Raw genomic sequence first — 21,331 nt, 5'->3', positions numbered from 1 at the left:
AATATAAGTATATCTTAAAAACACCAGACCTTAATATAACTCGGAATTGTATATAAAGATATTAGGTTTATAAGGTTTCACCTCGATTTGATATAACATGTGTCTAGGTACCTAGGTACCTAGCTAGCGATACCGTAGGGCGTTTGAGTTTAAGTTTGCTTCGTATCGTAAATTTTGGTTCGGTATTTAACAAGTATTATAACCCCTTTCAAGCGTGTTGCATATGATCCCCAGCACATATGCAGCCGAATCACATAACATTTCGTAAAAAAAAAAAAAGAATGACCGAAACAAACATACTAGATGTCGAAAATGGACCGATTATGTACGGATGTGTGGTTACTTACAAATGGGTTACATGTACAATTTTATGTAGGGTACAAACACCTAAAGCATAAAGTCTTGGAGACTTGAAGAGAGTTAAGGTTGCGTTACACGGGGACGTGGACCAGATACGGCAGGTTCCCCAGAATATTAGCCAATCACAGCTCTAGAGAAGACCGTTTAGAGACATTTGAGTTGTAACTGACTGAAACATTGAAACCCTTACTGCTACTGCTGCTACTATGTACTTCGCTACTGCCTTGCTTCAGATGCGCGCACCTTTCCTCGCTAGCCAGGGACGAGGCCCCTAAAGTTTAATACATAGGATCTTGATAGAATCGGGACATATATTCGCAATTCCACTTGTTTTAGGGTCTTTTGTCTTTAGCTCAACGATAACAACTTTCGATCGAGCCATGCATCTCATGTATCCCTGACGAGCCTCGTAATAGTTTATTACATCTATTGAAACTGCCGACGGTCGTACATTTCGTTGTGAGTGCGTTGTGAGACTGGGTAGTACATACCACGCGCAGGACGGGTCGGTATCTTTAAAGATTCTCCAAAAGTAATAGCTCGGGCTATTGTCCAAATCCAGACCACCAAGATGCTGTGTTGGTACACTCGTTAAACTACCTTCATTTCTTATCTGATCTATCTCTCCCTTACTTCATTTCCAATAACGTCCCCCCCCCACAATGCGAACTTGATGTCTCCCTAAGGTCCGGATACTCGAAGGTGTTGCGATATTCGCTTTTATTACACACAAGTCAGCTGAGCTGAACTTGAAAGGATCGACACGCGGGGCGTATGTAGAACAGGATCCGGCTAGACGAATAAAAAATAATTGTACCTACCTATTAAGTAACCTGGAACCTTGAGGTTACCTAGCCCAAGCGCTGCAGGACGGAAATCGCAAGGAAGGAACCTGGAAGAAGCGCACACAATGTCTCGCAGCAGCAGTCGCAAGCCATCTTTGGACGCGGCTGTCGTTACAACGCCAGCTATATTCGACGACGAAGCCGTTAAGAAGGCCCGCGACGAGTACGCCCTCAACCCCATCGGCACCGACTCATCTAGCAAGTCCTCCCACATCAAGGGCGGTCATCTACGGCTTGCTTCGAACTCGACCGACGGCGACGACGACGACGAAGCTGCCGCGGCGCGCATTGCCGCGGGACAACCGCGCGACACGGATAACGCTTCGATCGAGAATGGCGATAGCGTTGCGTATAAGGTGTACAAGCGACGTTGGTTTGGCCTCTTGCAGCTGACACTGCTCAATATCATCGTCAGTTGGGACGTAAGTTACCGCATCGTTTTCGTCTCAACCGGCTAGACACATTGGAACAACCTAAGAGCAGCTTGTACGCCGCAAGAGATATATATATATATATTCTTCTCTTAAAAATGGGGGCTGCGAGATCTACCAATCGGTAGTTATTATCTAACCTCATTCGCTATTCGTCTCTTTCCCATGCCACAGCCTTACCTTGGCAGGATGCTGTATCACGGCAGAGGCAGCATCATTGTTACCTATTCTTTTTCTGTCATACCCACCACCTAATATGAAGTGAGAATCTGACTGACCATCTATAACATCATCTAGTGGCTGACTTTCTCCCCGGTCTCACAAAATGCTGCCACTTACTACAGCACCACCGAGTCGGCCATCAACTGGTACTCGACCGGCTTTCTCTTCGCCTTCGTCGTCATCTTCCCGGTCACCATCTACACCCTGCACTGGGGTCCGAAGCCGTCTATCATTGCCGCGGCGGTGCTGATCCTCGTCGGCAACTGGATCCGCTACGCCGGCTCTTACTCCCGCGATGGGGGCAATTACGGGGTCGTCATGTTCGGCCAGATCTTGACCGGATTGGCCCAGCCGTTCGTGCTCAGCGCCCCCACGCGGTACTCCGATATGTGGTTCACGGATAGAGGCCGTGTTGCCGCTACCGCCCTGGCTAGTCTAGCGAATCCGTTCGGCGCCGCACTCGGACAACTTATCGTGCCGTTCATGGTCACGGGACCGGCTGATATCTCTAATGCCGTGCTCTACGTCGCTATTATCGTATGTCCCTCTCCTACACAGCCTGTCTTGTATTATGATATTAACTAAAAACCTACCCCTAGTCCTCCGTAGCCGCACTCCCATCCTTCTTCATCCCAGCAGAGCCTCCCACTGCCCCCGGCCCATGGTGCTCCACACCTAAAGCCTCCTTCCGCTCCTCGCTGCAACTCCTAAAATCCGTCGAGATCTGGCAGGTCCTGATCCCGTACTCTATCTACGTCGGCTTCTTCAACAGCATTTCCACGCTGCTCAACCAGATCATGATGCCCTACGGCTTCTCGTCGGACGACGCCGGCATCGCTGGTGCCCTGCTCATTGTCGTCGGGCTGGTCGCCGCTGCCATCTCCAGCCCTATCCTCGACCGCACAAAGGCCTTCCTGCTCGCTATCAAGGTCGCCGTCCCGATTATCGCCTTGTCTTACCTGGCGTTCATATGGATGCCAGGTACCCGCGACTTAGCCGGCCCATACGTCGTGCTCTCCATCCTCGGCGCCTCGAGCTTCTCCCTACTACCCGTTGCCCTCGAGTTCCTCTGCGAACTGGGTCATCCGATGAGCCCCGAGATCACATCTACGATTGCCTGGGCAGGGGGCCAGTTACTTGGTGGTATTTTCATTATTATCAGCGACGCCCTCAAGGCGGGGCGAACAGCAGATCCGCCGTTCCATATGTACAATGCGCTCGTGTTCACGGCGGTTGTTTCCCTGGTGGCGGTCATCCCGGTTATGGCGTTGGGCATGTTTGGACGTAAGGAGAAGCTGGCTATTAGACGGATGGGAAGTGGGAGTAGTAGTAGTAGTAGTAGTAGCACTCAGGTTGTGAACGACAGTCCTGCGTGATACGATGACGAGGATGGGTCATGATGGGACGGGCGGGACGGGCGGGATGGCATGTTTTTATGGCTAGATGGATGGATGGCTGGGAAGACGTGGTGTCCGGTAGGTCGGTGGGCGGCTGGGTATCTAATAACGGCAATACCCGAATAGGATAATCAACCTTGGGAGGGATCACGGACAAGGACTCGGATCGGACGTGGACGCGATTTCTTTCTACTCTCATCCTACTATATCATTTTTCTCCGCCCCGGCCATAGCAAGACAGACGGTTTCTAGGCCGTTTCGCCGCACTAGACGATTCAGTCTATTCTATTCGCGGAGCTATGAAACGCGGGAAGACGGGGAGGAGGGGGACGGATATCCATGTCTTAATGCGTATGCTTTTATTAGTAGTAGTAGTAGTAATAGTGTTATTGCTGTATCTATACCCGTAGTGCGAATTAAGTGTATTTGCTATCACTCACTTGATTGAGATATATCGGGCTTTTGATAGATGTAGATTGTAGATTGTATACCTACCTATCTGTTTAAGTACGTCCGTAAATAATATTATATATATTAGGTACCTCCATGTAGGCAATATGAACGTGATGCTAATTATTATAGGTAGTTTCCTAGCCTGGGCTCGGGGTATATAATAACAATACTCATAGGTAGGTTGGGTAGTTATGAACGCCATCCCCTTCATTAAGACATGCCGCAAGACTCTTATAGCTAGCGACATATTGCTCTATCAGTCTACTTCCCTTCCCCAAGAGCTTCCTCCCAAGCAGTCCTTAACCTCTCAAGCTCAGCCCAGCACTTCCGTCCATCCTCCTCAAACTCCTCTCTCTTCTCCTCCGTCAAGTCCTCGGCATCCCACCTGCGGCCCCGAAGCTTATGCAGAACCCCGGGGGTAGGATCACGCTTCAGCGTCTCGCGGTCCTCAATTACACCTTCCCAGCCCCAACCGTCGACTTCAGCTTTCTTAGGCATGACATGGCCTGACCGTGTCGCGCAGGTACCCCACTTGACACGCTCGGCGTTCAGCTCGTCGAGGGAGTCCTGGTCTGCGAGCGCGAGCCAGGTCGATGCGCATGCGCCGAGGCACGGTTCTACGGGGTGCCAAGGGGAGCCGAACCAGCGCGCTAGGTACATGGCGGCGTAGTAGGCCCAGTACAAGAGCCAGCTAAGCGGGAAAAGTGGCGTGCAAACCACACCGGGGTGGGAGAGGTAGAAGCGCGGTTTTATGGGTTTATCGGCCGTGGCGGGGGAGGAGAAGTATGAGGAGGATACCTTTTGTACGGTAGGGAGATCCTCGGTTAGGCAGAAGAGGTCGGTTATGCGCTTGCTGCTCTCGTATGGGGGCTTGTATTGCCGTGCCTGGAAATCATCGAAGCTGAGGTGTTCGTGGCCGGCGTCTATTGTACTTGTCCAGATAACTCGACCCCGTGGTTCGTTTGGTTGCGAGCGGCTCAGCAGTGGTAGCAGTTCGTGTGCTAGGATATAATGTCCAAAGACATTGGCGCAGAAGACCTCAGCCAGTTCAGGCGGTGGCGTCTTCAGATCGGCGGCCGAGTCTCCAAGTAGCTTCTTCTGGTCGAGCGTAGCAGCAGGCAGAGCCTTCTTGAAGACAGGGAATGTACAGCATTGTACGAGCCCAACTTGGAGGAATTGCTTTGCAAATAAGATCCAGTCTAGGCCAGACCAGCCGCCGATGCCCGCATTGAAGAGTGAGACATCGAGACGGGGTATCTTTACATCTTCAACTAAGCCAGTCGGATCGCTCACTGTGCCATGGACCAATTGCTTCGCAGCGCCGTATATTGAACGAAGGTCGCATAAGTCGACCTGAATACTGAGGATGTGGACTCGAGAGATAGCGGTCTGAGGGTCGTAGTCGTGGCCTGCTCGCGACCGAAGCTGCTGGGAGGTCTTTGCCGTTTTCTTTAAGTGAGCGCGTAGGGAGAGGATGGTATCGCGAGACTTGGAAACGGAGCGTGTTGTAGGTATAAGAATAAGATGCGAAGATAAGGATCGCGAAGCGAGGAACTCGTCGATTATTCGCTGACCGGTACCAAGACCGACGCCACTACATAGTCCTTCGTCTAAGATACAGTACTCCCATGTGTGAGTTCCCACGTGGCATAAGGAAGCGCATACCTATTAGCTCCGGTGAGCAGGACGAAGAACTGTTCGTGACTCGCGGCCCCTGCCCACGGTGGAGACGCCATCGTCGGCTAGGTACTTGGAATAATACCCTTTTTCCCCAAGCTAGGTAAGTAGAGTCGGTAAGGTATTAGTAACCCGGCGCAGATGTATAATTGTATGCAATATTCGGTAGAAATTGGGCGATTCTGCTTGTTTCCCCCCTACCGACACGCGGTGCGACTTGCAAATATTAGGCAATATACTTGGTAGATGAATTAGGGCGGTCAAAACGGGCGAAATCTATCTAACTACCAGATCAACGAAGGTGGAGCGATGGGCGTTCGGGATCAAGTGGAGTCCCGTAGCGTAACATCGCAAATGCGAGTGTGCTTGAGTGTGCTTCCGAGCATGATTCCATCTTAGATAGAAATCGTCCGTTCATTCTACGATGGTTCGTTCCAAGTTTTGGGGAATTATTAAAACGGAATGGTGCATGGAAATTTAATGATTGTAAGGTAAGGTTCGGATGTGGTGGTACACAGTAAGCTACCTACCAGGTTAGGTACTTCCCGTTAAGTTATCTGTACGTCATTTATAGAGGTAGGTACCTAACCTACATAAGATACTTCAAGAGGTAACATGTATTTCTTTCATGTGTAACACCAACAAGATTGGTTATAAATGCATATAAAGTAATAAGACATCTTAGAGGCAGCGTACCTAGGTACATTAGGTAAGTACCGATATGTATAATGCTGTACGTCCGGAGCAACAAACTGCTGCGTACTGTGTGTATATGAAAATAAACGCAATATCGACCTCGGCAAGTTAAGTGCCTAGGCGCGCATATTAGAACAAATTGCTTATACTTACACGTGCCTAACCTAAGAATTATCTGCGTTGTTTTATAGGTCTATCCGCCTTACTATTTCCGACTTGACAGCTGTTTTAAAAAGGGTTAGTTTATTAGAAATGCCGTTATAGTTAAGGGTTAGTGGAGAGATGAGAAGATGAACCTCGGATGGTTATCACGATATCTACAAAATTTAAGGTTCTATGTAGGTAGTGTAGGATCCGATCTCCAGGGACCTCTCCTTCCCTTACAGGCCTTATACATATGTAAGTTACAGGGAGATAAGCTAATTCGGTATTATTCAGTACTGGGTATCAGTTATTAGTATTATTAGGTGGAACGTCATCTTCATCTCGCTTCCTTCGGCTTGCCTACTTGATCATCTTTTTATTTTATTTCCTCCCTCTAAATCACAACTTTATAATCTACTTTATTATGCGCCATTGTTTGCATATTTTATATCGTGTTACTCAACCTTGTCAGGTAGTTATATAATTAAGTCATCATCACTCGGCCGGTTACACTCAAACTCCATAACATCATAGTCGGACGATCTGCGCCTTGGGGTAATATTTTATTCGACTTGATAAGACGCGAACGCGGCCACACCCGGCATTCCATAACTTTCGCTGCATCCTCATTTTAATTCTCGACTCGTCAACGCTTCAAAATGAACAAACTACCAATAGACCTAGTCATGACTCGGTTCGCACATACGCTCCAGACTGGCTTGCTGCCCGACCAAGTCTGGATGGTCATTAGCTGGATAGCCTTCTTTTTTGTGCGTCCCAATTCTACTGGCCCCTCGCTCCTCTACATTTTACTAACAGTCATGTTCAGAAACTAGCCAGCTTATCTTTCGCCGTCCCTATTCTAGGCCTAGTCGTTTTCGACTTCTGTCTTTGGATCTATCGACTGAACCAACCTCAACCTCAGAACGCCTCACGAACAAATCGCATTTCGCGCAAAGCTACCGGTCATAGCGTTAACCCAACGTCACCCGCAAGTGACATTGGCTCCGCAACAGCTCTGGCTGCTAATTCAACTACGAGTCAGAGGCGTACCGTTTACTCGGATCATGCGAGCGACTAACCCGAAAATACCTAATACCTAGTCCGCTACAACAACATAATTGCGACAACCGTATATAATAGAACATAGATAATATTTTGTATCTCTTCCTTGACTACGAAATTTGGGACAGGACTTTGATCAGATCGCTGGTGACCCCCATTGCCGTCACCTCTCCTCCGGCGCCAGCGCCTTGTATGATTAGAGGATTCGCGCCGTACCGTTTGGTGTAGAAACTAATTATGTTGTCGCTTCCTTTGAGGGCCGCGATCGGGTGCGATTTGTCGAACGTCTCGAGGCCGACCTTGACGGCGTTGGAACCCACGTCGATACTGCCCACAAACCTTACCACTTTGCCTTGCTTTTCCGCTGCGGATTTGGTTTCCTCCATTTGAGAGTCGAACTCGGGTAATCGCTGCAAGAACTCGTCTCCACTAGCGACAGATTCTAGCTCCTTCGGGATCAGACTCTGTACGGGGAATGAAGTGGGGGATTCGACAGGGAGGCCCGCCAATCGGGCAAGTATTGTCAGCTTCCTCGCCACATCAAGTCCGTTTAGATCGTCCCGAGGGTCTGGTTCTGTGTAACCCAATTCCTTCGCTCGCTTGACTTCGGCAGACCATTGGCCACCAGAACCCTCGACCGGAGCAAAAGAGTTGAAGAGGAAGGACATTGTACCGCTAAATACACCTTCAATTTTAGTCACCTCGTCGCCCGTCTCTACAAGGTCCTTGAGCGTCGAGATAACAGGAAGGCCAGCTCCGACAGAGGATTCGTGGTAGACCTTAGCCCCGGACGCAGCAGCAGCAGTGAATATATCCTGCCATAACTTATACGAACCCGAAAAGGCCTTCTTGTTTGGTGTGACGATGCTGATACCACGGCTTAAAAAGAGGGGATAAGTATCCGCGACGTCTTGGGAACTGGTGTTGTCCACAAGAATGACCTTTGATGGTGCCGCAGCTAGGTAATCGGCCACCTGGGGCAAATTCAGGGGCGATTTGGTTGAGGCGGCGAGTTCTTGGAGGACGTTCTCGGTAGCTACAGAGTATTCATCATTGAAGAGAGCCTTCTTGCTAGTCGAGATATAGCAGAGATCCAACTTAGGGGTCGGTCGTCTTTTGGACAAAGCCTCGAATTGGGAAAGGAAGCTTTTGCCAACGCCTCCAGCACCTTTAAATAGCAAATAGATTAGCCAATTAAATCACTAATTATTCAAATCCGTTTCTTAGTTCATAACATACCGATGATAGCAACGAAGACCTTATTAGTTGCCGCCATATTGTGAGTAGTCAATTAGTTGTATTTTGCAAGCTTTCAATGCTAAGGACGTGGGGTAATTTTATGTAGACACAAGGCCGATCACGGCTTTCGCGGGGCATTTCAAGGCCTAAAAGTTCAGTGGGCTTAAGTGGAGCAATTGAACATAAGCCTTGTCGGGAACTGCCATTCAGCTTAGGCACAGGTACCTTAGGTACCTAAGGTAGGTTAGATAGGTACCTCCTTACCTAACGTATAAGCTGGCGCCATCCCGCCTCACCAAACGGCATTCCAGGTTAGCTATTACAACATTCTTTCATATCCCGAACACCACAACCCGACCTGCGGGACTACTTACTTTTGCACGCAATCCCCGTTCAAAATGCCACAAGATCCAAATCTTTACGGGCAACGGCCTGCCAAGCGGCAAAAGAAGGGGATCCCGCTTTCGGGCTCTCTAGACTTTGCTTCTCAACTGACCTCCCTCCTCTCAACGTCCGCCTCCGACCCATCATCAGCGTCGTCCTCCGCAGTAGCGTTCGGCCGCGCCCGCCCTTCCAAAAATAAAGACGACATATTTTCCGTCAAGGCGAAGCGGAAAGCGGGTACCTCCACTTCCACAGCAGAAAATGACGGTAAAGATGGCGCAAAGATCCAGCTCAAAGAGGTCCGCGGCACCGAAGATGAGAAACAAGACCTCGCACGTGCGCGCCGCAAGATGGAAGAGAAAGCGAGGCTGTATGCCGCCATGAAGCGCGGGGATTACATCGCGAAGGAAGGCGAGGCCGCGCCCCTCGTCGACTTCGATCGCAAGTGGGCGGAGCGGCATCCTGAAGACGCCGACGACAATAACACGTACTCGAGCTCCGGGACAGACGACTCAGATGCGGACGATGCCGACCAGGAAATGGTCGAATTCAAAGACGAATTCGGACGTACCCGCCGCGCCACCCGCGCCGAAGCAACCCGCTACGAGCGGCGGCAACAACGCAGCGCGCTCGGTGCCGCAGAGCTAGAAACCATGGCGGCGAAACCCATCAAGGCGCCCGAACGCCTGATCTTCGGGGACGTGATCCAATCCGGCGCATTCAACCCCGAGGACGACACAATCAACAAGATGGAGAATCTAGCCGCGAAGCGGGATAAATCGCCAACCCCGCCTCCCGACACGCATTTCGACGGGCGCGCGGAGATCCGGACCAAGGGAGTTGGGTTCTACCAGTTCAGCCATGACAAGGATTCGCGGAAGGAGGAGATGGAGGCGCTGGAGAGAGAGCGGGATAATACGGAACGGGTGCGACGGGAGAGGGAGGAACAGAAGGAGAAGCGGAGGAGGGAGATCGAGGAGCGTCGGAAGAAGATTGGGGCGAAGCGCGCGGAGAAGATGGCGGAGAGCTTTTTGGATGGGCTGGCGGGGGAGATGGGGACGTCTGGTGCTGGTGGGAAGGGGAAGGAGTCTGAGGAGGGGACGCGGAAGAGCACTGGTTCGTGATAGCTGGCACCGATGCTGGCGCGGAGGGTTGCTTTCTTCCACCATTATAACGAAAATACACCCTTTTTTTCGTGGCTATAGACGGCTAACGCAACAGTCACGAAAGGGACATGTTACGGAAGAATGAGGATTAGTTTAAGACTAGGAATTTGAATATATGATACCCCCTTTTTGTCATACCTAGGTAGGTACCTAAGACAGCGTTAACAAATTGGCGTAAAGGTATAACTAGGAAGACTAATAGTTAAAACTTGTAATAACTGGAGGGAATATAAGTATAATGCTAGGTTAGATCTTTCTATGGCCCGTGTAACACTATCTAAATACAAAACTGTAACATCATGTTTATAAATCATATCGTAATCTAGTCTAGTAGGCAGAGGAAGAGTTATACCGCTCGGTAGTTAGATCTTTCTCTAACTACTAACCGCATCAATGTTGTCTATACATATTATATTATACGTGCATTCTCATATCTTTAGAAACCTTAGATAAAACCAGGCCGAAATTTTCAATTTACTCCCAGATACTATTCCGCAAACTAAACGTACATATGTCACACTTAAACTAGTCCGTCTGGTTAGAGCGTCATCGTCCTTCGTATAACCTCGTAAATCTAACACGATCTTACATCAATCCTATTGTTTCGCCATAGCAATAAATATCAAGTACTCGACAAATACTATTCATACATTATCCTTATTCCCTCTATGATAGTATATAAACCAAGTAGTTATGTCGTGCATACACATTGTCAACGCCCAACCTCATCAATCCAGCCTAGTTTAACAAACATAGATACAATCCTGGGGGTTAAAGTTCCCTAGTAATGCTCCTACCAGGTATCTCGATAGACGTCCTATATGACTATAACTATATAGCATAATATATATATGGTAGATATTTATGTGATGTGTGAGGAAATACCGCTCTCCTATCAACAGCCGCAACCAAGGAAACGTATCTCTCTCCCACCGTCGTGTATCCAACAACGCCGTAGCCCGAAAACGCGCCCGCAAATAATAAGTATGGGGTCGACCGAGAAGCGGGAATCGAAGTCGCCCGCTAATTTTCCCCTGGAAGCCAATAATACAAGTACCGTTCGCCGCGTAAGCGAAATTCCCCTGAACGCCGAAATGTATATGCGCCCTCTTCCCAGATAATCATGCTATATACAATAGGTTTTCGTTCTCTTCGCTTTGAGCCGTCCGAAGAGTGAGAAATGAAAATGATGACACCGCATACAATCTCAGCCGTTCAGGAGAGCCACCACATACAGCCGCAATCACTCATATCGCTTCCCATCCCGATACCATCCCCGCGGCCTCCTAGATGGCGCTCCGCGACTCCGTCCTTCGTGGGTCCTGATCCAAACACTCCTTCGTCCTCATTAATGATGATATCGACTGTCTTTCCATCTACTTTTATTGCTTCTGCCTCGTTGTTCTCGTTAATCTGAAACTGGCGGCACCAAGGCTTAGCCGCCGACGAGTCGGCGTTACGATGCTCCTCGACCTTGATGACCCGTGGGTATACGGGTGGATAATTCGGAGGCATGGGAATGTCTTGGTCGGATATGCTACTAGACGTAGGAGTCGAGGAAGTATCGGTTGGGTTCGGAAGGCCATTAGAGGCCGTAGTAGTCCCATAGTGATCTTGGGGTGCGCCATAAGGAACATCCGAAGGCCTTAAATCGCTGCCGTTGTCAACACCTTCAGGGGATCCAGTGACAGCCGCGTCGGGTGTCGTAGTTAGCCCAGTCGTTAGAGGCGGTGGAGGACCTGCCATCGGTCTAATACTATTATTTTGATTTGCGTAGATAAAAGCCTCTAAGACGGTGTTGTCCCAATGGCAAATCCATATGCGGTCTCCGATTTGGGCACCTTTACGCTTGAAACCGCCGCCATACAGCGTCTGACGACGGTGAACAACAGACGGGGAAGAGGAGGGGCTAACTGATAAGGCCTGATCAGGAACGATGACAGTTTTATTGTAGGCAACCTCGAAATTCCACGCCGGACCTCGAGGGCCTTCGTGCATATCATTGACAAGCTTTAGTCGCACGTCAGTTAATTCGGGCGGCTGCATCCCCCAAAGGTACACGTTGTTTTTCAAAGTCGTGCTCTCATTATAAGAGAACCCTAGTGAATAGTCAGATGTTTCCGGTTGACCAGGTAATCTCTTGATGTCAATGCTAAGTTGGAAGAAAAAGAGATCGCAGTTCCATGCTTGAGCTAACGTCGAGTCACTAAAGCAGGTATTAGACATTCGATTGTTCCGGAGAGGTAAGGAAAAATGTCCTTCTTGTAGGGGTGGTAAATCTGACGGCAGGGTACTGAGAGGTTGTGTGTCCCAGTTGCCCGGATTTACCATTGGTAAAGGCGGCCTAGTCATCAATTTAGCATTCAAAATCTAAAGAGCACAAAACAGTAGGAAGTTCTTACCCATCCTTATGCGATTTATTCTTCGAATTGGAGTGAAGGAGAGTCCCAATAACAGCACCGAGTATTACTCCCATCAAAACGAGGACAATGGCAGCCAGGACGATGGCCCAGCATGGGACAATCCCCCAAACCCTCCTTTTCGCGGTTACTTGCCAGTCCTTTGGCAAGTTTTTCTCATCTTCAGCTTCTTTATTAGTCGTAACAGCAGCATTTAGTGCATTCTGGCTGTTCTCAGATGTAAAACTCCTGATAGATTGTCTGGATTGGGGCGAGGATAATCCGCCTAGATCCTCAGTAGACGCGAATTCGGGATTTCGAGTAGCTATCCCGATACCTCCAGCACCCGGAATGGCCAACATTGGCTGCACAGGTGCTGGCTGAGGCGTTTCCACACCCAACGCCTTTCTAGTATACGCTTCTTCCGGATATCTCGTGTAAGGAGGTAGCTGTTCCGTATGGCCATCGGGACCAATCAAATCAGCCACGTCCTCTCCGTCTGGACCAATTCTTCTTTGGTAGTTGTCCGTCGCTCCAGGGAACCCGACATTAATTTCCGCCTGTACCGGCCCGCTGGACATTCCACCTGTTTCAGATACGGTGTTCTGCGGATACATGCCGTACGGATGCGCCGGCCCGCGAGGCCCATTGTACGACCGCTCAGAGACCGGTACCGTCGACGTTGTCGCTAGACTAGCCGTTCGTGCTACTCGAACATCCTGTGGATACATCTGATACGGGTGAGAAGGACCAGATGGGCCATCGTACGGGTCTTCAGAATCAACAAACGGCGATGCAGTAGAACCGCTCGAAACTCTACTTAGAGAAACTCTGCTTAGGGACCTACTATCCGACTCAGAAGACGATCCATCGTGCTGCAAAGCCAGAGATTCGCTCCTCCGATGCGGCTTTGTAATACTTGATGGACGTGGCGGCGGTATTTGTGTCATCGGCACATCTTGCAGCGCCGTCGCAGGTCTCGGAGTTTGAGTGTTTGTCGCATCTACCGGGCGAAATCCGTCGGCAACTACCATGGCCTGCACGTCATAGTCCTCATCGTCCCTTTGTGAGATAGAAACCCTCACCGAGGTTCGAAGCGACGAAACGCGGTTTAATTCGGAGGATTTGTCGTCCTCAAAGGCCCCCATTGCCGGCGGTAATTCCAGGGGATTGCTGTTTTACGCGCGAAGAATGGGCAGAGATGCCAGTGCAGCATCAGAAGCACGGCGAACGACGATCCTGGGCCCAGAAGATCATCGGGCAGACTGACGAGAAAGCGTGCCGGGTTATTTGGTGATTTTTTTTCGTTCGTATCTGGTTCTTGTCGAGTCCGGTCGATCGAGAATCCCAATTGCAAGTGCAAGTGCAAGTTGTCCGTTGTAGACAAATGAATAAAACCCCCAGCCCAGCGAGTAGAAAACAGCCGTTTCTAGTGGGAGTGGCTAGTGTATTTTACAGGTTCGGCACAGGGAATCCCAGTAGCCCCAGCGCGAATCAGGGGCCAATGCTGGGACTAGCGGGTTTCGGACTTTCAAGAGGGGGGGGGGGGGGGCAAGCCTGAGCAAATACAGTAGGTACCGTACCCTCCAAGGAATTATTGCCAATCTAAACCCTCATTGGTCCGTACCTATCTAATATACATGTATGTACATATACGTACGGTATATATGAATATATCGTATAATACTTCCAGTTCACTTCCAAGTTTTTACTTGCCTTACATGCCATGTCTACCCTCGGGTAGGGTGATCTGGATAAGATAGTAGGACTATGGACCGATAGAAGGAAGGATAGGGTTGCTTCCATGCCGTCCAGGGATAGTATTCTTACTACTCACATATGACACTCACATATGACACCCACGACTGATCTTCACCTTTCTCACAGCCAGTATGCCTACTATACCAACTAGTTTGTGTCTATATGGAAGTTTGTAGGTTAGGAGTTTGGAATTTGCTGAGCAGCGCCGAAAATGATTGGGTTGGTTACCAGGTCCATCGGTTGGTCTCGCCCCATGTGCGCTTCCCTTCTCACCCTTCTCACCCTCATCGGGGCACCATTCGATCTCTTGGCGATGGCACTTTAGGTTATTGTTAAATGTGCGAAGGTAGGGAGGACAAAGGGCCGCGGGGAGAGTTCGAGAGCCGTGTCATTATCAATGGTCCCAGCAACGGCCCCGTCGATATCATCCCTCAAAGGTTAGAGCCACGAGCTGTGGGCCATGGGATTTCATTAACAGATCATAGCGTACCTGAGAGGTTTTACGCCCCTCGGATCTAGACATCTCATCCGTCGGAATTCACCATGTTGCTGTCAGATGGCATCAGAAGGATTTCATATCTAAGTAATTAAAAGTGGCCTATAAAGACGGTAATATTTCCCGGGGGCACATATTTGCTACACCCAGTTAAGCCTATTTTGTGCTGCGAGAATATTCCCGGACGACGGATGGCACGAGGCCACGCGCAGAATAATTGAAAATGTGAGGGGCGTGCGGATAGGATCTCGGTTCCGTGCAGACTAAGGTATTAGCAATACAGCCGGTTCGATATAGTCTTCTAGCGTTCCAGACGAAATGGAGCCAACTTGCCAAGCATGTTAGACCTTTTTACGCTTGTCCTCTTTATTCTAATTATTTAAATATTGCTCGTGGCAAAAATTCCATGTGTGACGGCTTATGCGATTGGCTCGGAACTTTCCATCAAGTCGCTGCTCTTATACGGCAAGATATATCATCGTACAAAGTGCTTTCCTTTGTTTTATCAGGCACCAACCACACCTGACAATATGCAAAGAAATAAACTCTAAATTAGGTAGTTAGGTCGAACAAGAAGCTTCCAGTAGGAATCGATGGTTGATGCAGGTGAGCGGCGATCCGGCACTTACTTCAACCCTAGAAGCGGGTCAAGCGTCTTTAGGCGTCTACTAATGTGTACTAACTTGCCTAACTTGCATTAACTATAGGAAACAAAAGCAGGAACGCCCGGTGACTATTGAGTTTCTATTGCAGTTAAATATATCAAGTACCTGTCTACATATCGAATGTAAGTCCATGTCTACATATTTGTAAGTCTACACATAAGTCATAGCGACGATATCAACGGAATGTGAAACGATCTGAAAACTTGTAAGTAGAATGCATTATAGGTCCCTCTGGTGGAGTGAGAGGAGACTTAAAAGCCAAATTATGAAGAGCACTAAACCAAGATCAGGAACAATAGATCGATCTCCTTGTGTACACGGCATTTTGATTCCTGTACGGAATAGGAAGGGAACCCGATGTATAAAGTTTCCCTTAAACCACGCTAATCTAGGTACCTTCCATGTTTAGATGTACTTTCGTAATTGAATATACCCGGACTTTGAATATGCACCATTTCTAATATCTTGCGCATGTGGCTGCAGCTCACAAATCCTCCACCAATAAGTTTTATTCTTACTGCACCTACTAACTATCAAAAGGTTTTGCAGCAATGTTTAGTCGTACGTGTTCACAATAAGTCATGATTATCAAGTGTTTACCTTTAGATATGACAAGTTCTATATTTGGCGAGACAATGCTTGTGTAATCCAATGTAATTCTCGGCAAATCGACGTTGATTCGTGACGCCCAGCTAAGATACCAAGGATAGGATGCTTATGGTTGATTACATCATTCGAGCCTTACATTGCTCGACCACCATTCAGCCAATAGCCATAGCGTGAGCTGCTATCAATAATCTTAATGTTTACCCAACATCAAGTCACCATTAGAATATCAAGTTTAGATCTTATCACGATTATTCACTATCAAGCCGTCCGGACATTACTTACAGTATGAGAACGACTCAGGACAACTCGTCGATTACACCGACGACGGTATCCTTCGGGAAACAAATGCGCCAGGCTCACTTTAACTTTGCTCCCTCGTACACCCCGCTGAATCACGGATCCTTCGGGTCTTTTCCCTCGGGGGTTCGAGAGCATCAGCGGCGGCTGCAACGCGAAACTGAGGCGAGGCCAGATACATTCATACGCTTCGAATATCCTGGACTCTTGCGGGAAGCAAGGGAAGTCGTTGCCCCGCTGTTGGGAGCAGAGACCGACGAAGTAGTTTTTGTTCCTAACGCATTAACGGCAATCAACACTGTCCTAAGGAACTTGACGTATCGCGATGGCGACGTCATAGTATATTTTAGTACGATATATGACGCATGTCACAAGACTATTCAATCTCTAGAGGAGACTACTAGAGTTAGAGGACATTGCGTCGAGTTAGTGTACCCGATTGAGGATAATGAAATCCTCGATAAGTTTCGCTCCGCAATCCTCGAGGTCCAGAATCAAGGCAAGTCGGTCAAACTGGCTCTGTTTGATACTGTCCTCACCTTCCCCGGAGTGCGTTTTCCGTGGGAAAGTCTGGTACCTATATGCAGAGAATATAGGATTCTGAGTTGCATAGATGGTGCACATGGGATAGGTCACATCGATTTGCGACACGCCTCTCAAGTCGGACCAGATTTCTTCATTACAAACTGCTACAAGTGAGTTTGTCCTTATTTTAGTTCCTGTCTGCTTTTACACTCCCCTCGAATCACGTAACGTGCACCATCAACCTCAGGACCTCCCGCAAGCTGAGTTTATACAGATGGCTTATGGTGCCTCGTGGGTGCACGGTGCTCTACGTACCTTATCGTAATCAAGCTCTGATTAGGACGACCTATCCAACCGGTGAAGGTTATCAACCAGTTGAGCACCGCGTGGAGATGTCCGAAAGGAACTATTTTGTCAACTTGTTTGAGAAGGTGTCTACGGTAGACACTACTCCGTATATATGTGTGACAGAAGCGCTCAAGTTTAGAACCCAAGTTTGCGGCGGCGAGGAGAACGTGCGCAACTATAGCGTGAATTTAGCAAAAGAAGGCGGCGAGTTGATGGCAGCAATCATGAGAACGGAAGTCCTCGAGAACCGAGCGGGGACACTTCGAGATTGCTTCTTTACTAACGTGAGACTACCCTTAGACGTAGTAGCAGGGGAGTCGCAAGAGAATCAAACGGGTAAGGTTCTAGCTCGAGACGGGCAGGCAGTAGCCGATTGGATTACGAAAACGACTGTTGAAGAGTATGAGACTTTCATAGCGACGAGATACTACGCCGGCGCGTTTTGGGTTAGGATTTCTAGTCAGATTTACCTTGACCGGGCGGATTTCGAATGGGCTGCTAATGTCTTGCTTGAACTTTGCGGCCGTGTGAGAAAAGGCATACGGCCGTCGAAGCAGAGCAATATGATTGTGGCCTAATAATAGCCAACAGGAGAGAGAGCCGCTATAATGGTGGCTTATGCAGGTATATACTTAGATATTTAGATAGGTTCCAATATCCAAATTGGGCGCCACGGTGAGGTAAGAGTTCCATGTGTGTTACCAATTAATCCGAATGGCTGACGGAGCTTGTTTATTTACACTCAAATTTTCTCGTTGATGAATGAAGATAATGAAGATAATCCCGAGTGTAAGTGGATGAGTTGTAGGTGGCGTGGGGGAATACGATATCAGATATCAAAACTCTCATTTCGTTAGCCATCCTACCTTTCGTCATTTAAGGAGTCATGGCTCGAAATAAATGCCGCCAATGTCGTGGCTTGATTGACATGTCAATTTGGAGGGGTCCAGTCCAAGCCTGCTCGGAACTTCTGAAATGATGCGCATACATACATACATACCTTCATGTAAGTAAGATGAGGCAAGCTTCACTTTTTTTCTTCTCCTTCCTTCTTCTCGTGTAAGTAAGCCATGCTACTACCTACATACTACACACCCTCCCCCTCTATCATCGTGAAGCCTCTCGTGTATCGCCAACTGCACCCCAGAAGTCGAAAAAGCTACCCTACTTTGGTGTTTTCGGAGCCTTTTTTTTTTTTTTTAATTACCAATCATCCGGGCTGATGTGAATTCAGGGCTGGCCGCTTCCCCCCCTCCCCTTCTTATTATCTTCCATCCGCTCGCTCGGGCGTAATAGGAATCCTTTTATATGCCTACACTACCTAGGTTAGGTACCTAAGCTACGTCGTAGGACCCTAGAACTGAATTAGGAATTAGTCCGCGGGGGAAGGGGGGGGTTTTTTATTCCCTGGGTTTCCCCGGAATCCTACGTCGCGAGCCGGGCGGATTGAGGCTCCGTCCGTTAGTGGTCTGGGTATGGGTCTGGGTCTGGGGTGGTGATGTTTCATTCTTCACATGAATGAATGAATGTGCGTTTTGCTAACTGGCGTGCTGCTGCTGCTGCTGCTGCCGCTGCTGCTGCCGCACGCCACAGAACCCTGAATTCTCGACCCAAGAAACGGGGCGAGATGGCATTCTCGCGTCCTGGTTCGCCAGCGCGGCCGAAGTTCGTTTAGGTGTAGCCATGTGTGTAAGTACCATAGGTACATACATGTATGTATGCAAAGCAGCACACGCCCATCATCGCCTCCGTAGGGAGAAACAGGGCAGATGCTGACTGACTGGCCTTGAAGCCAACAACGAGGCTGCTGCTGCTGCTGCTGCTGCTTGTCTGTCGTCCTAGACGTCACGAAAAAAAAAAAAAAAACCTCTGCAACGCTTTTCCACTGCAAAATTTTTTTTTCTTTCCCCTTGCTATGTATTGGAAACAGACTTACCTGTTTGGAACCCGTCTGCAGCTAAGCTAGCGGTTTTCCTGCCAACTCCCGTCGAATCGATCTCTGTGTTCACCGTGGCTGACCACCCCGGCCAATCCCCAACCGCGGCGTATAGCGGATGCATAATGTGCAGGGAAGACGTCGCCCGAGCACACGAACACGGTCCTGATAGGCAGGACTGATCTGCTCTGCCTGGGAGCCTCTTGGGGAAAGTGGTTATTTTATTCACGTTACGTAGGTAGGTAGTGTAGGTAGACGTAGTACATACATACATACATACATACTTACTTACTTTGCACAGTCCTAGACTTTATTTAACCCGTGTTTTATACCGCCCTCTATGGCCGGCCCCCTATACAAAGCAGGCTCCCCCATCCCCGGACTTCCTCGCCTCGTTTTGTCTTCACTTCTATGATACACGGGTGACTGTCACTCACTCTTAGAGAGGTTAGGTGGTAATACCATACCTTGACTCAACTTATATCTTCGTTTGTTACAGGGTCGACCCTTGTTGTCTAAGACACTCAGGGCAAGCAGGCAAGCAGGCAAGCAAGCAAGGCTGTTAGCAGTGGCGTCGCCCCCAAACATCAAACTACAGCGCTTCTGCTTCCAGACATAAAAGGAAGCTTGCATCCCACCCAGCATGAACCAGCGCCCAGAACTACGACGGAACGGGTCCTTCGACTCGGACACGTCCTCGTTCTACTCGGTCCGCTCGGGAGACTCGGCCTACTCCGTCTGGTCGTCTTCAGAGTCCGACTCCTTCGTCTGGAGGGACGACCCTGAAGGGTTCTACGGGGTCGGCGGTGCCGTTACGCGGTACGTCGACGATCGCGATGACCAGCGCAGACGGTTCGCGGCGCACATTTTGAGCGGACCGTTTGCCCAGTTCTACAAGAAGAAGCGACATGCGAGCTCTCACGCCCGACCAGGCCGCAGCGCGCACAGCTCGCGCTCCAGCTCGCGCTCTAGCACAAACAGTGTTAGTCCGGGAAGAGGCCACCACCATCACGACCCCCGTTTCCACTCGCGGCCTCCTAGCGCCGGGCCTCAGTACCCTCAGGAGCAATTTCGCGAGGAACAATTTCACGAGGAGCAGTTCCAAGAAGAACAGTTCCACGAGGCACCCTTCCACCAGCCGCCTTTCCATCCAGGCTTCCACGGAGGACCACCCCCTCCCCCGCCGCCACCACCACCACCCGCTGCACCCGCCGGATTCGAAGGCGGCTTCATCCAGCTCGGCGGTCCCAGCGGTCCTCCACCGCCACCTCCAGACCCAGTCTGGGGCCACGACGCAGGCTACGGGCCCGGGGTACATGTTTACGATTAATGACTATGACTATGACGACCAAGTGTTGTGACGTGGAACGCTTTTACTGTAATGTCTACGTATGACCTAGGATCCCATGACTTCACGGAATGGACGGGACGGTTTCTATTCTATTCTGTTCAGCGATCTTTGGGTGGATTTTTGTTTGTTTGGGGGTGTACAAGGCGTTTACGAGGGCTTCGTATGTATTGGGACAGGAAGTGTATGTGTCCTTGAGCATGCCAGCCAACCAGTCCTGCGACGAATCGCGGAGAGAAAACAACAGCGAACAGTTACGAGGACGAAGTCGTTCCTTGCAAATGAATATACCTAATCCGCCACAAGGCAGAAAGAGTAATGAGCCATCCATTCAGGTACCCAGCGCACGGATGGATGGCCGGCGGGTAGCGGGCAGCGGGTAGCGGGCAGTTAAATCTTGGCCTTGGATAATGATAGGTAGCAAAATCCAATATTTTGTCGACTCCACCGCGTAGCGAATGTCATCGCAGCAGTAGCGATTGCCAGTTGTCACTTCAAAGGACAAGCTATGTATGTATGAAGCAGCCCTGCTGGGCTACCCTGACAGGACGGGCATGCTTGCATAAGATTTTAATGGAGCTCGCATGGATCCATTGGAGAAGGCGATATTCAGGTTTCTACATATATAGTATAGTAAGGATCGTGGGCTTACTATTTGACACGGACCTGAACTAGAGTCTCTAAACCTATGGTTAACGTATAAGAGACAGGCCGTGAAAGTGAAATCGACAGATGAGACTTAAGCAGGTAGGGGGGGGGGGGGGGGGGGGGGTTTGTTGGGCAGCCCGGGGGGCAGGGGTTAAAAGTTAACAGGCCGGTGTTTTTAACGTTAAGCAAAAAAAAACCGTTAAATTAAAGGAAAAACCAA

General features: G+C 49.3%; 8 protein-coding genes across 8 annotated transcripts; 5 read left to right on the top strand and 3 right to left on the bottom strand.

Moving 5' to 3' along the window:
• Positions 1 to 1,270: 1,270 nt before the first annotated feature.
• On the top strand, positions 1,271 to 3,234 carry F4817DRAFT_313988 (MFS general substrate transporter; the record flags this gene model as incomplete). The annotated part of the gene is made up of 3 exons (XM_049300332.1): positions 1,271 to 1,627; positions 1,934 to 2,395; positions 2,458 to 3,234. 3 exons carry the CDS (start codon positions 1,271 to 1,273, stop codon positions 3,232 to 3,234), a joined length of 1,596 nt encoding a protein of 531 aa, XP_049161172.1.
• A 491-nt stretch (positions 3,235 to 3,725) lies between these two features.
• F4817DRAFT_331647 (uncharacterized protein) lies at positions 3,726 to 5,849 on the bottom strand. Its single transcript, XM_049302549.1, has 2 exons — positions 5,374 to 5,849; positions 3,726 to 5,302 (listed from the first exon to the last, which is right to left on the bottom strand). The coding sequence occupies exons 1-2, from the start codon at positions 5,442 to 5,444 to the stop codon at positions 3,970 to 3,972; spliced, it is 1,404 nt and encodes a 467-aa protein (XP_049161171.1). The 5' UTR covers positions 5,445 to 5,849; the 3' UTR covers positions 3,726 to 3,969.
• An 863-nt stretch (positions 5,850 to 6,712) lies between these two features.
• Positions 6,713 to 7,353, top strand: F4817DRAFT_37429 (uncharacterized protein). Its single transcript, XM_049307392.1, has 2 exons — positions 6,713 to 6,995; positions 7,055 to 7,353. Exons 1-2 carry the CDS (start codon positions 6,885 to 6,887, stop codon positions 7,304 to 7,306), a joined length of 363 nt encoding a protein of 120 aa, XP_049161170.1. The 5' UTR covers positions 6,713 to 6,884; the 3' UTR covers positions 7,307 to 7,353.
• F4817DRAFT_37424 (homoserine dehydrogenase-domain-containing protein) lies at positions 7,231 to 8,741 on the bottom strand. The gene is made up of 2 exons (XM_049307391.1): positions 8,530 to 8,741; positions 7,231 to 8,458 (listed from the first exon to the last, which is right to left on the bottom strand). The coding sequence occupies exons 1-2, from the start codon at positions 8,564 to 8,566 to the stop codon at positions 7,401 to 7,403; spliced, it is 1,095 nt and encodes a 364-aa protein (XP_049161169.1). The 5' UTR covers positions 8,567 to 8,741; the 3' UTR covers positions 7,231 to 7,400.
• A 186-nt stretch (positions 8,742 to 8,927) lies between these two features.
• On the top strand, positions 8,928 to 10,037 carry F4817DRAFT_313984 (uncharacterized protein; the record flags this gene model as incomplete). Its single annotated transcript, XM_049300331.1, has 1 exon — positions 8,928 to 10,037. One exon carries the CDS (start codon positions 8,928 to 8,930, stop codon positions 10,035 to 10,037), a length of 1,110 nt encoding a protein of 369 aa, XP_049161168.1.
• A 669-nt stretch (positions 10,038 to 10,706) lies between these two features.
• Positions 10,707 to 13,950, bottom strand: F4817DRAFT_331642 (uncharacterized protein). Its single transcript, XM_049302548.1, has 2 exons — positions 12,482 to 13,950; positions 10,707 to 12,423 (listed from the first exon to the last, which is right to left on the bottom strand). The coding sequence occupies exons 1-2, from the start codon at positions 13,624 to 13,626 to the stop codon at positions 11,295 to 11,297; spliced, it is 2,274 nt and encodes a 757-aa protein (XP_049161167.1). The 5' UTR covers positions 13,627 to 13,950; the 3' UTR covers positions 10,707 to 11,294.
• A 2,240-nt stretch (positions 13,951 to 16,190) lies between these two features.
• On the top strand, positions 16,191 to 17,910 carry F4817DRAFT_37352 (PLP-dependent transferase). The gene is made up of 2 exons (XM_049307389.1): positions 16,191 to 17,001; positions 17,106 to 17,910. The coding sequence occupies exons 1-2, from the start codon at positions 16,295 to 16,297 to the stop codon at positions 17,755 to 17,757; spliced, it is 1,359 nt and encodes a 452-aa protein (XP_049161166.1). The 5' UTR covers positions 16,191 to 16,294; the 3' UTR covers positions 17,758 to 17,910.
• Positions 17,911 to 19,293: 1,383 nt separating this feature from the next.
• F4817DRAFT_37355 (uncharacterized protein) lies at positions 19,294 to 20,486 on the top strand. The gene is made up of 2 exons (XM_049307390.1): positions 19,294 to 19,353; positions 19,417 to 20,486. The coding sequence occupies exon 2, from the start codon at positions 19,759 to 19,761 to the stop codon at positions 20,443 to 20,445; it is 687 nt and encodes a 228-aa protein (XP_049161165.1). The 5' UTR covers positions 19,294 to 19,353; positions 19,417 to 19,758; the 3' UTR covers positions 20,446 to 20,486.
• Positions 20,487 to 21,331: the final 845 nt, after the last annotated feature.

This window comes from Daldinia loculata (assembly GCF_022478755.1).
Source record: "Daldinia loculata strain CBS 113971 unplaced genomic scaffold F4817scaffold_12, whole genome shotgun sequence".
Lineage (NCBI taxonomy): Eukaryota > Fungi > Ascomycota > Sordariomycetes > Xylariales > Hypoxylaceae > Daldinia > Daldinia loculata.
The sequence above is the reverse complement of the archived record's forward strand: the minus strand, read 5'-3'. Positions and strand labels throughout refer to the sequence as shown.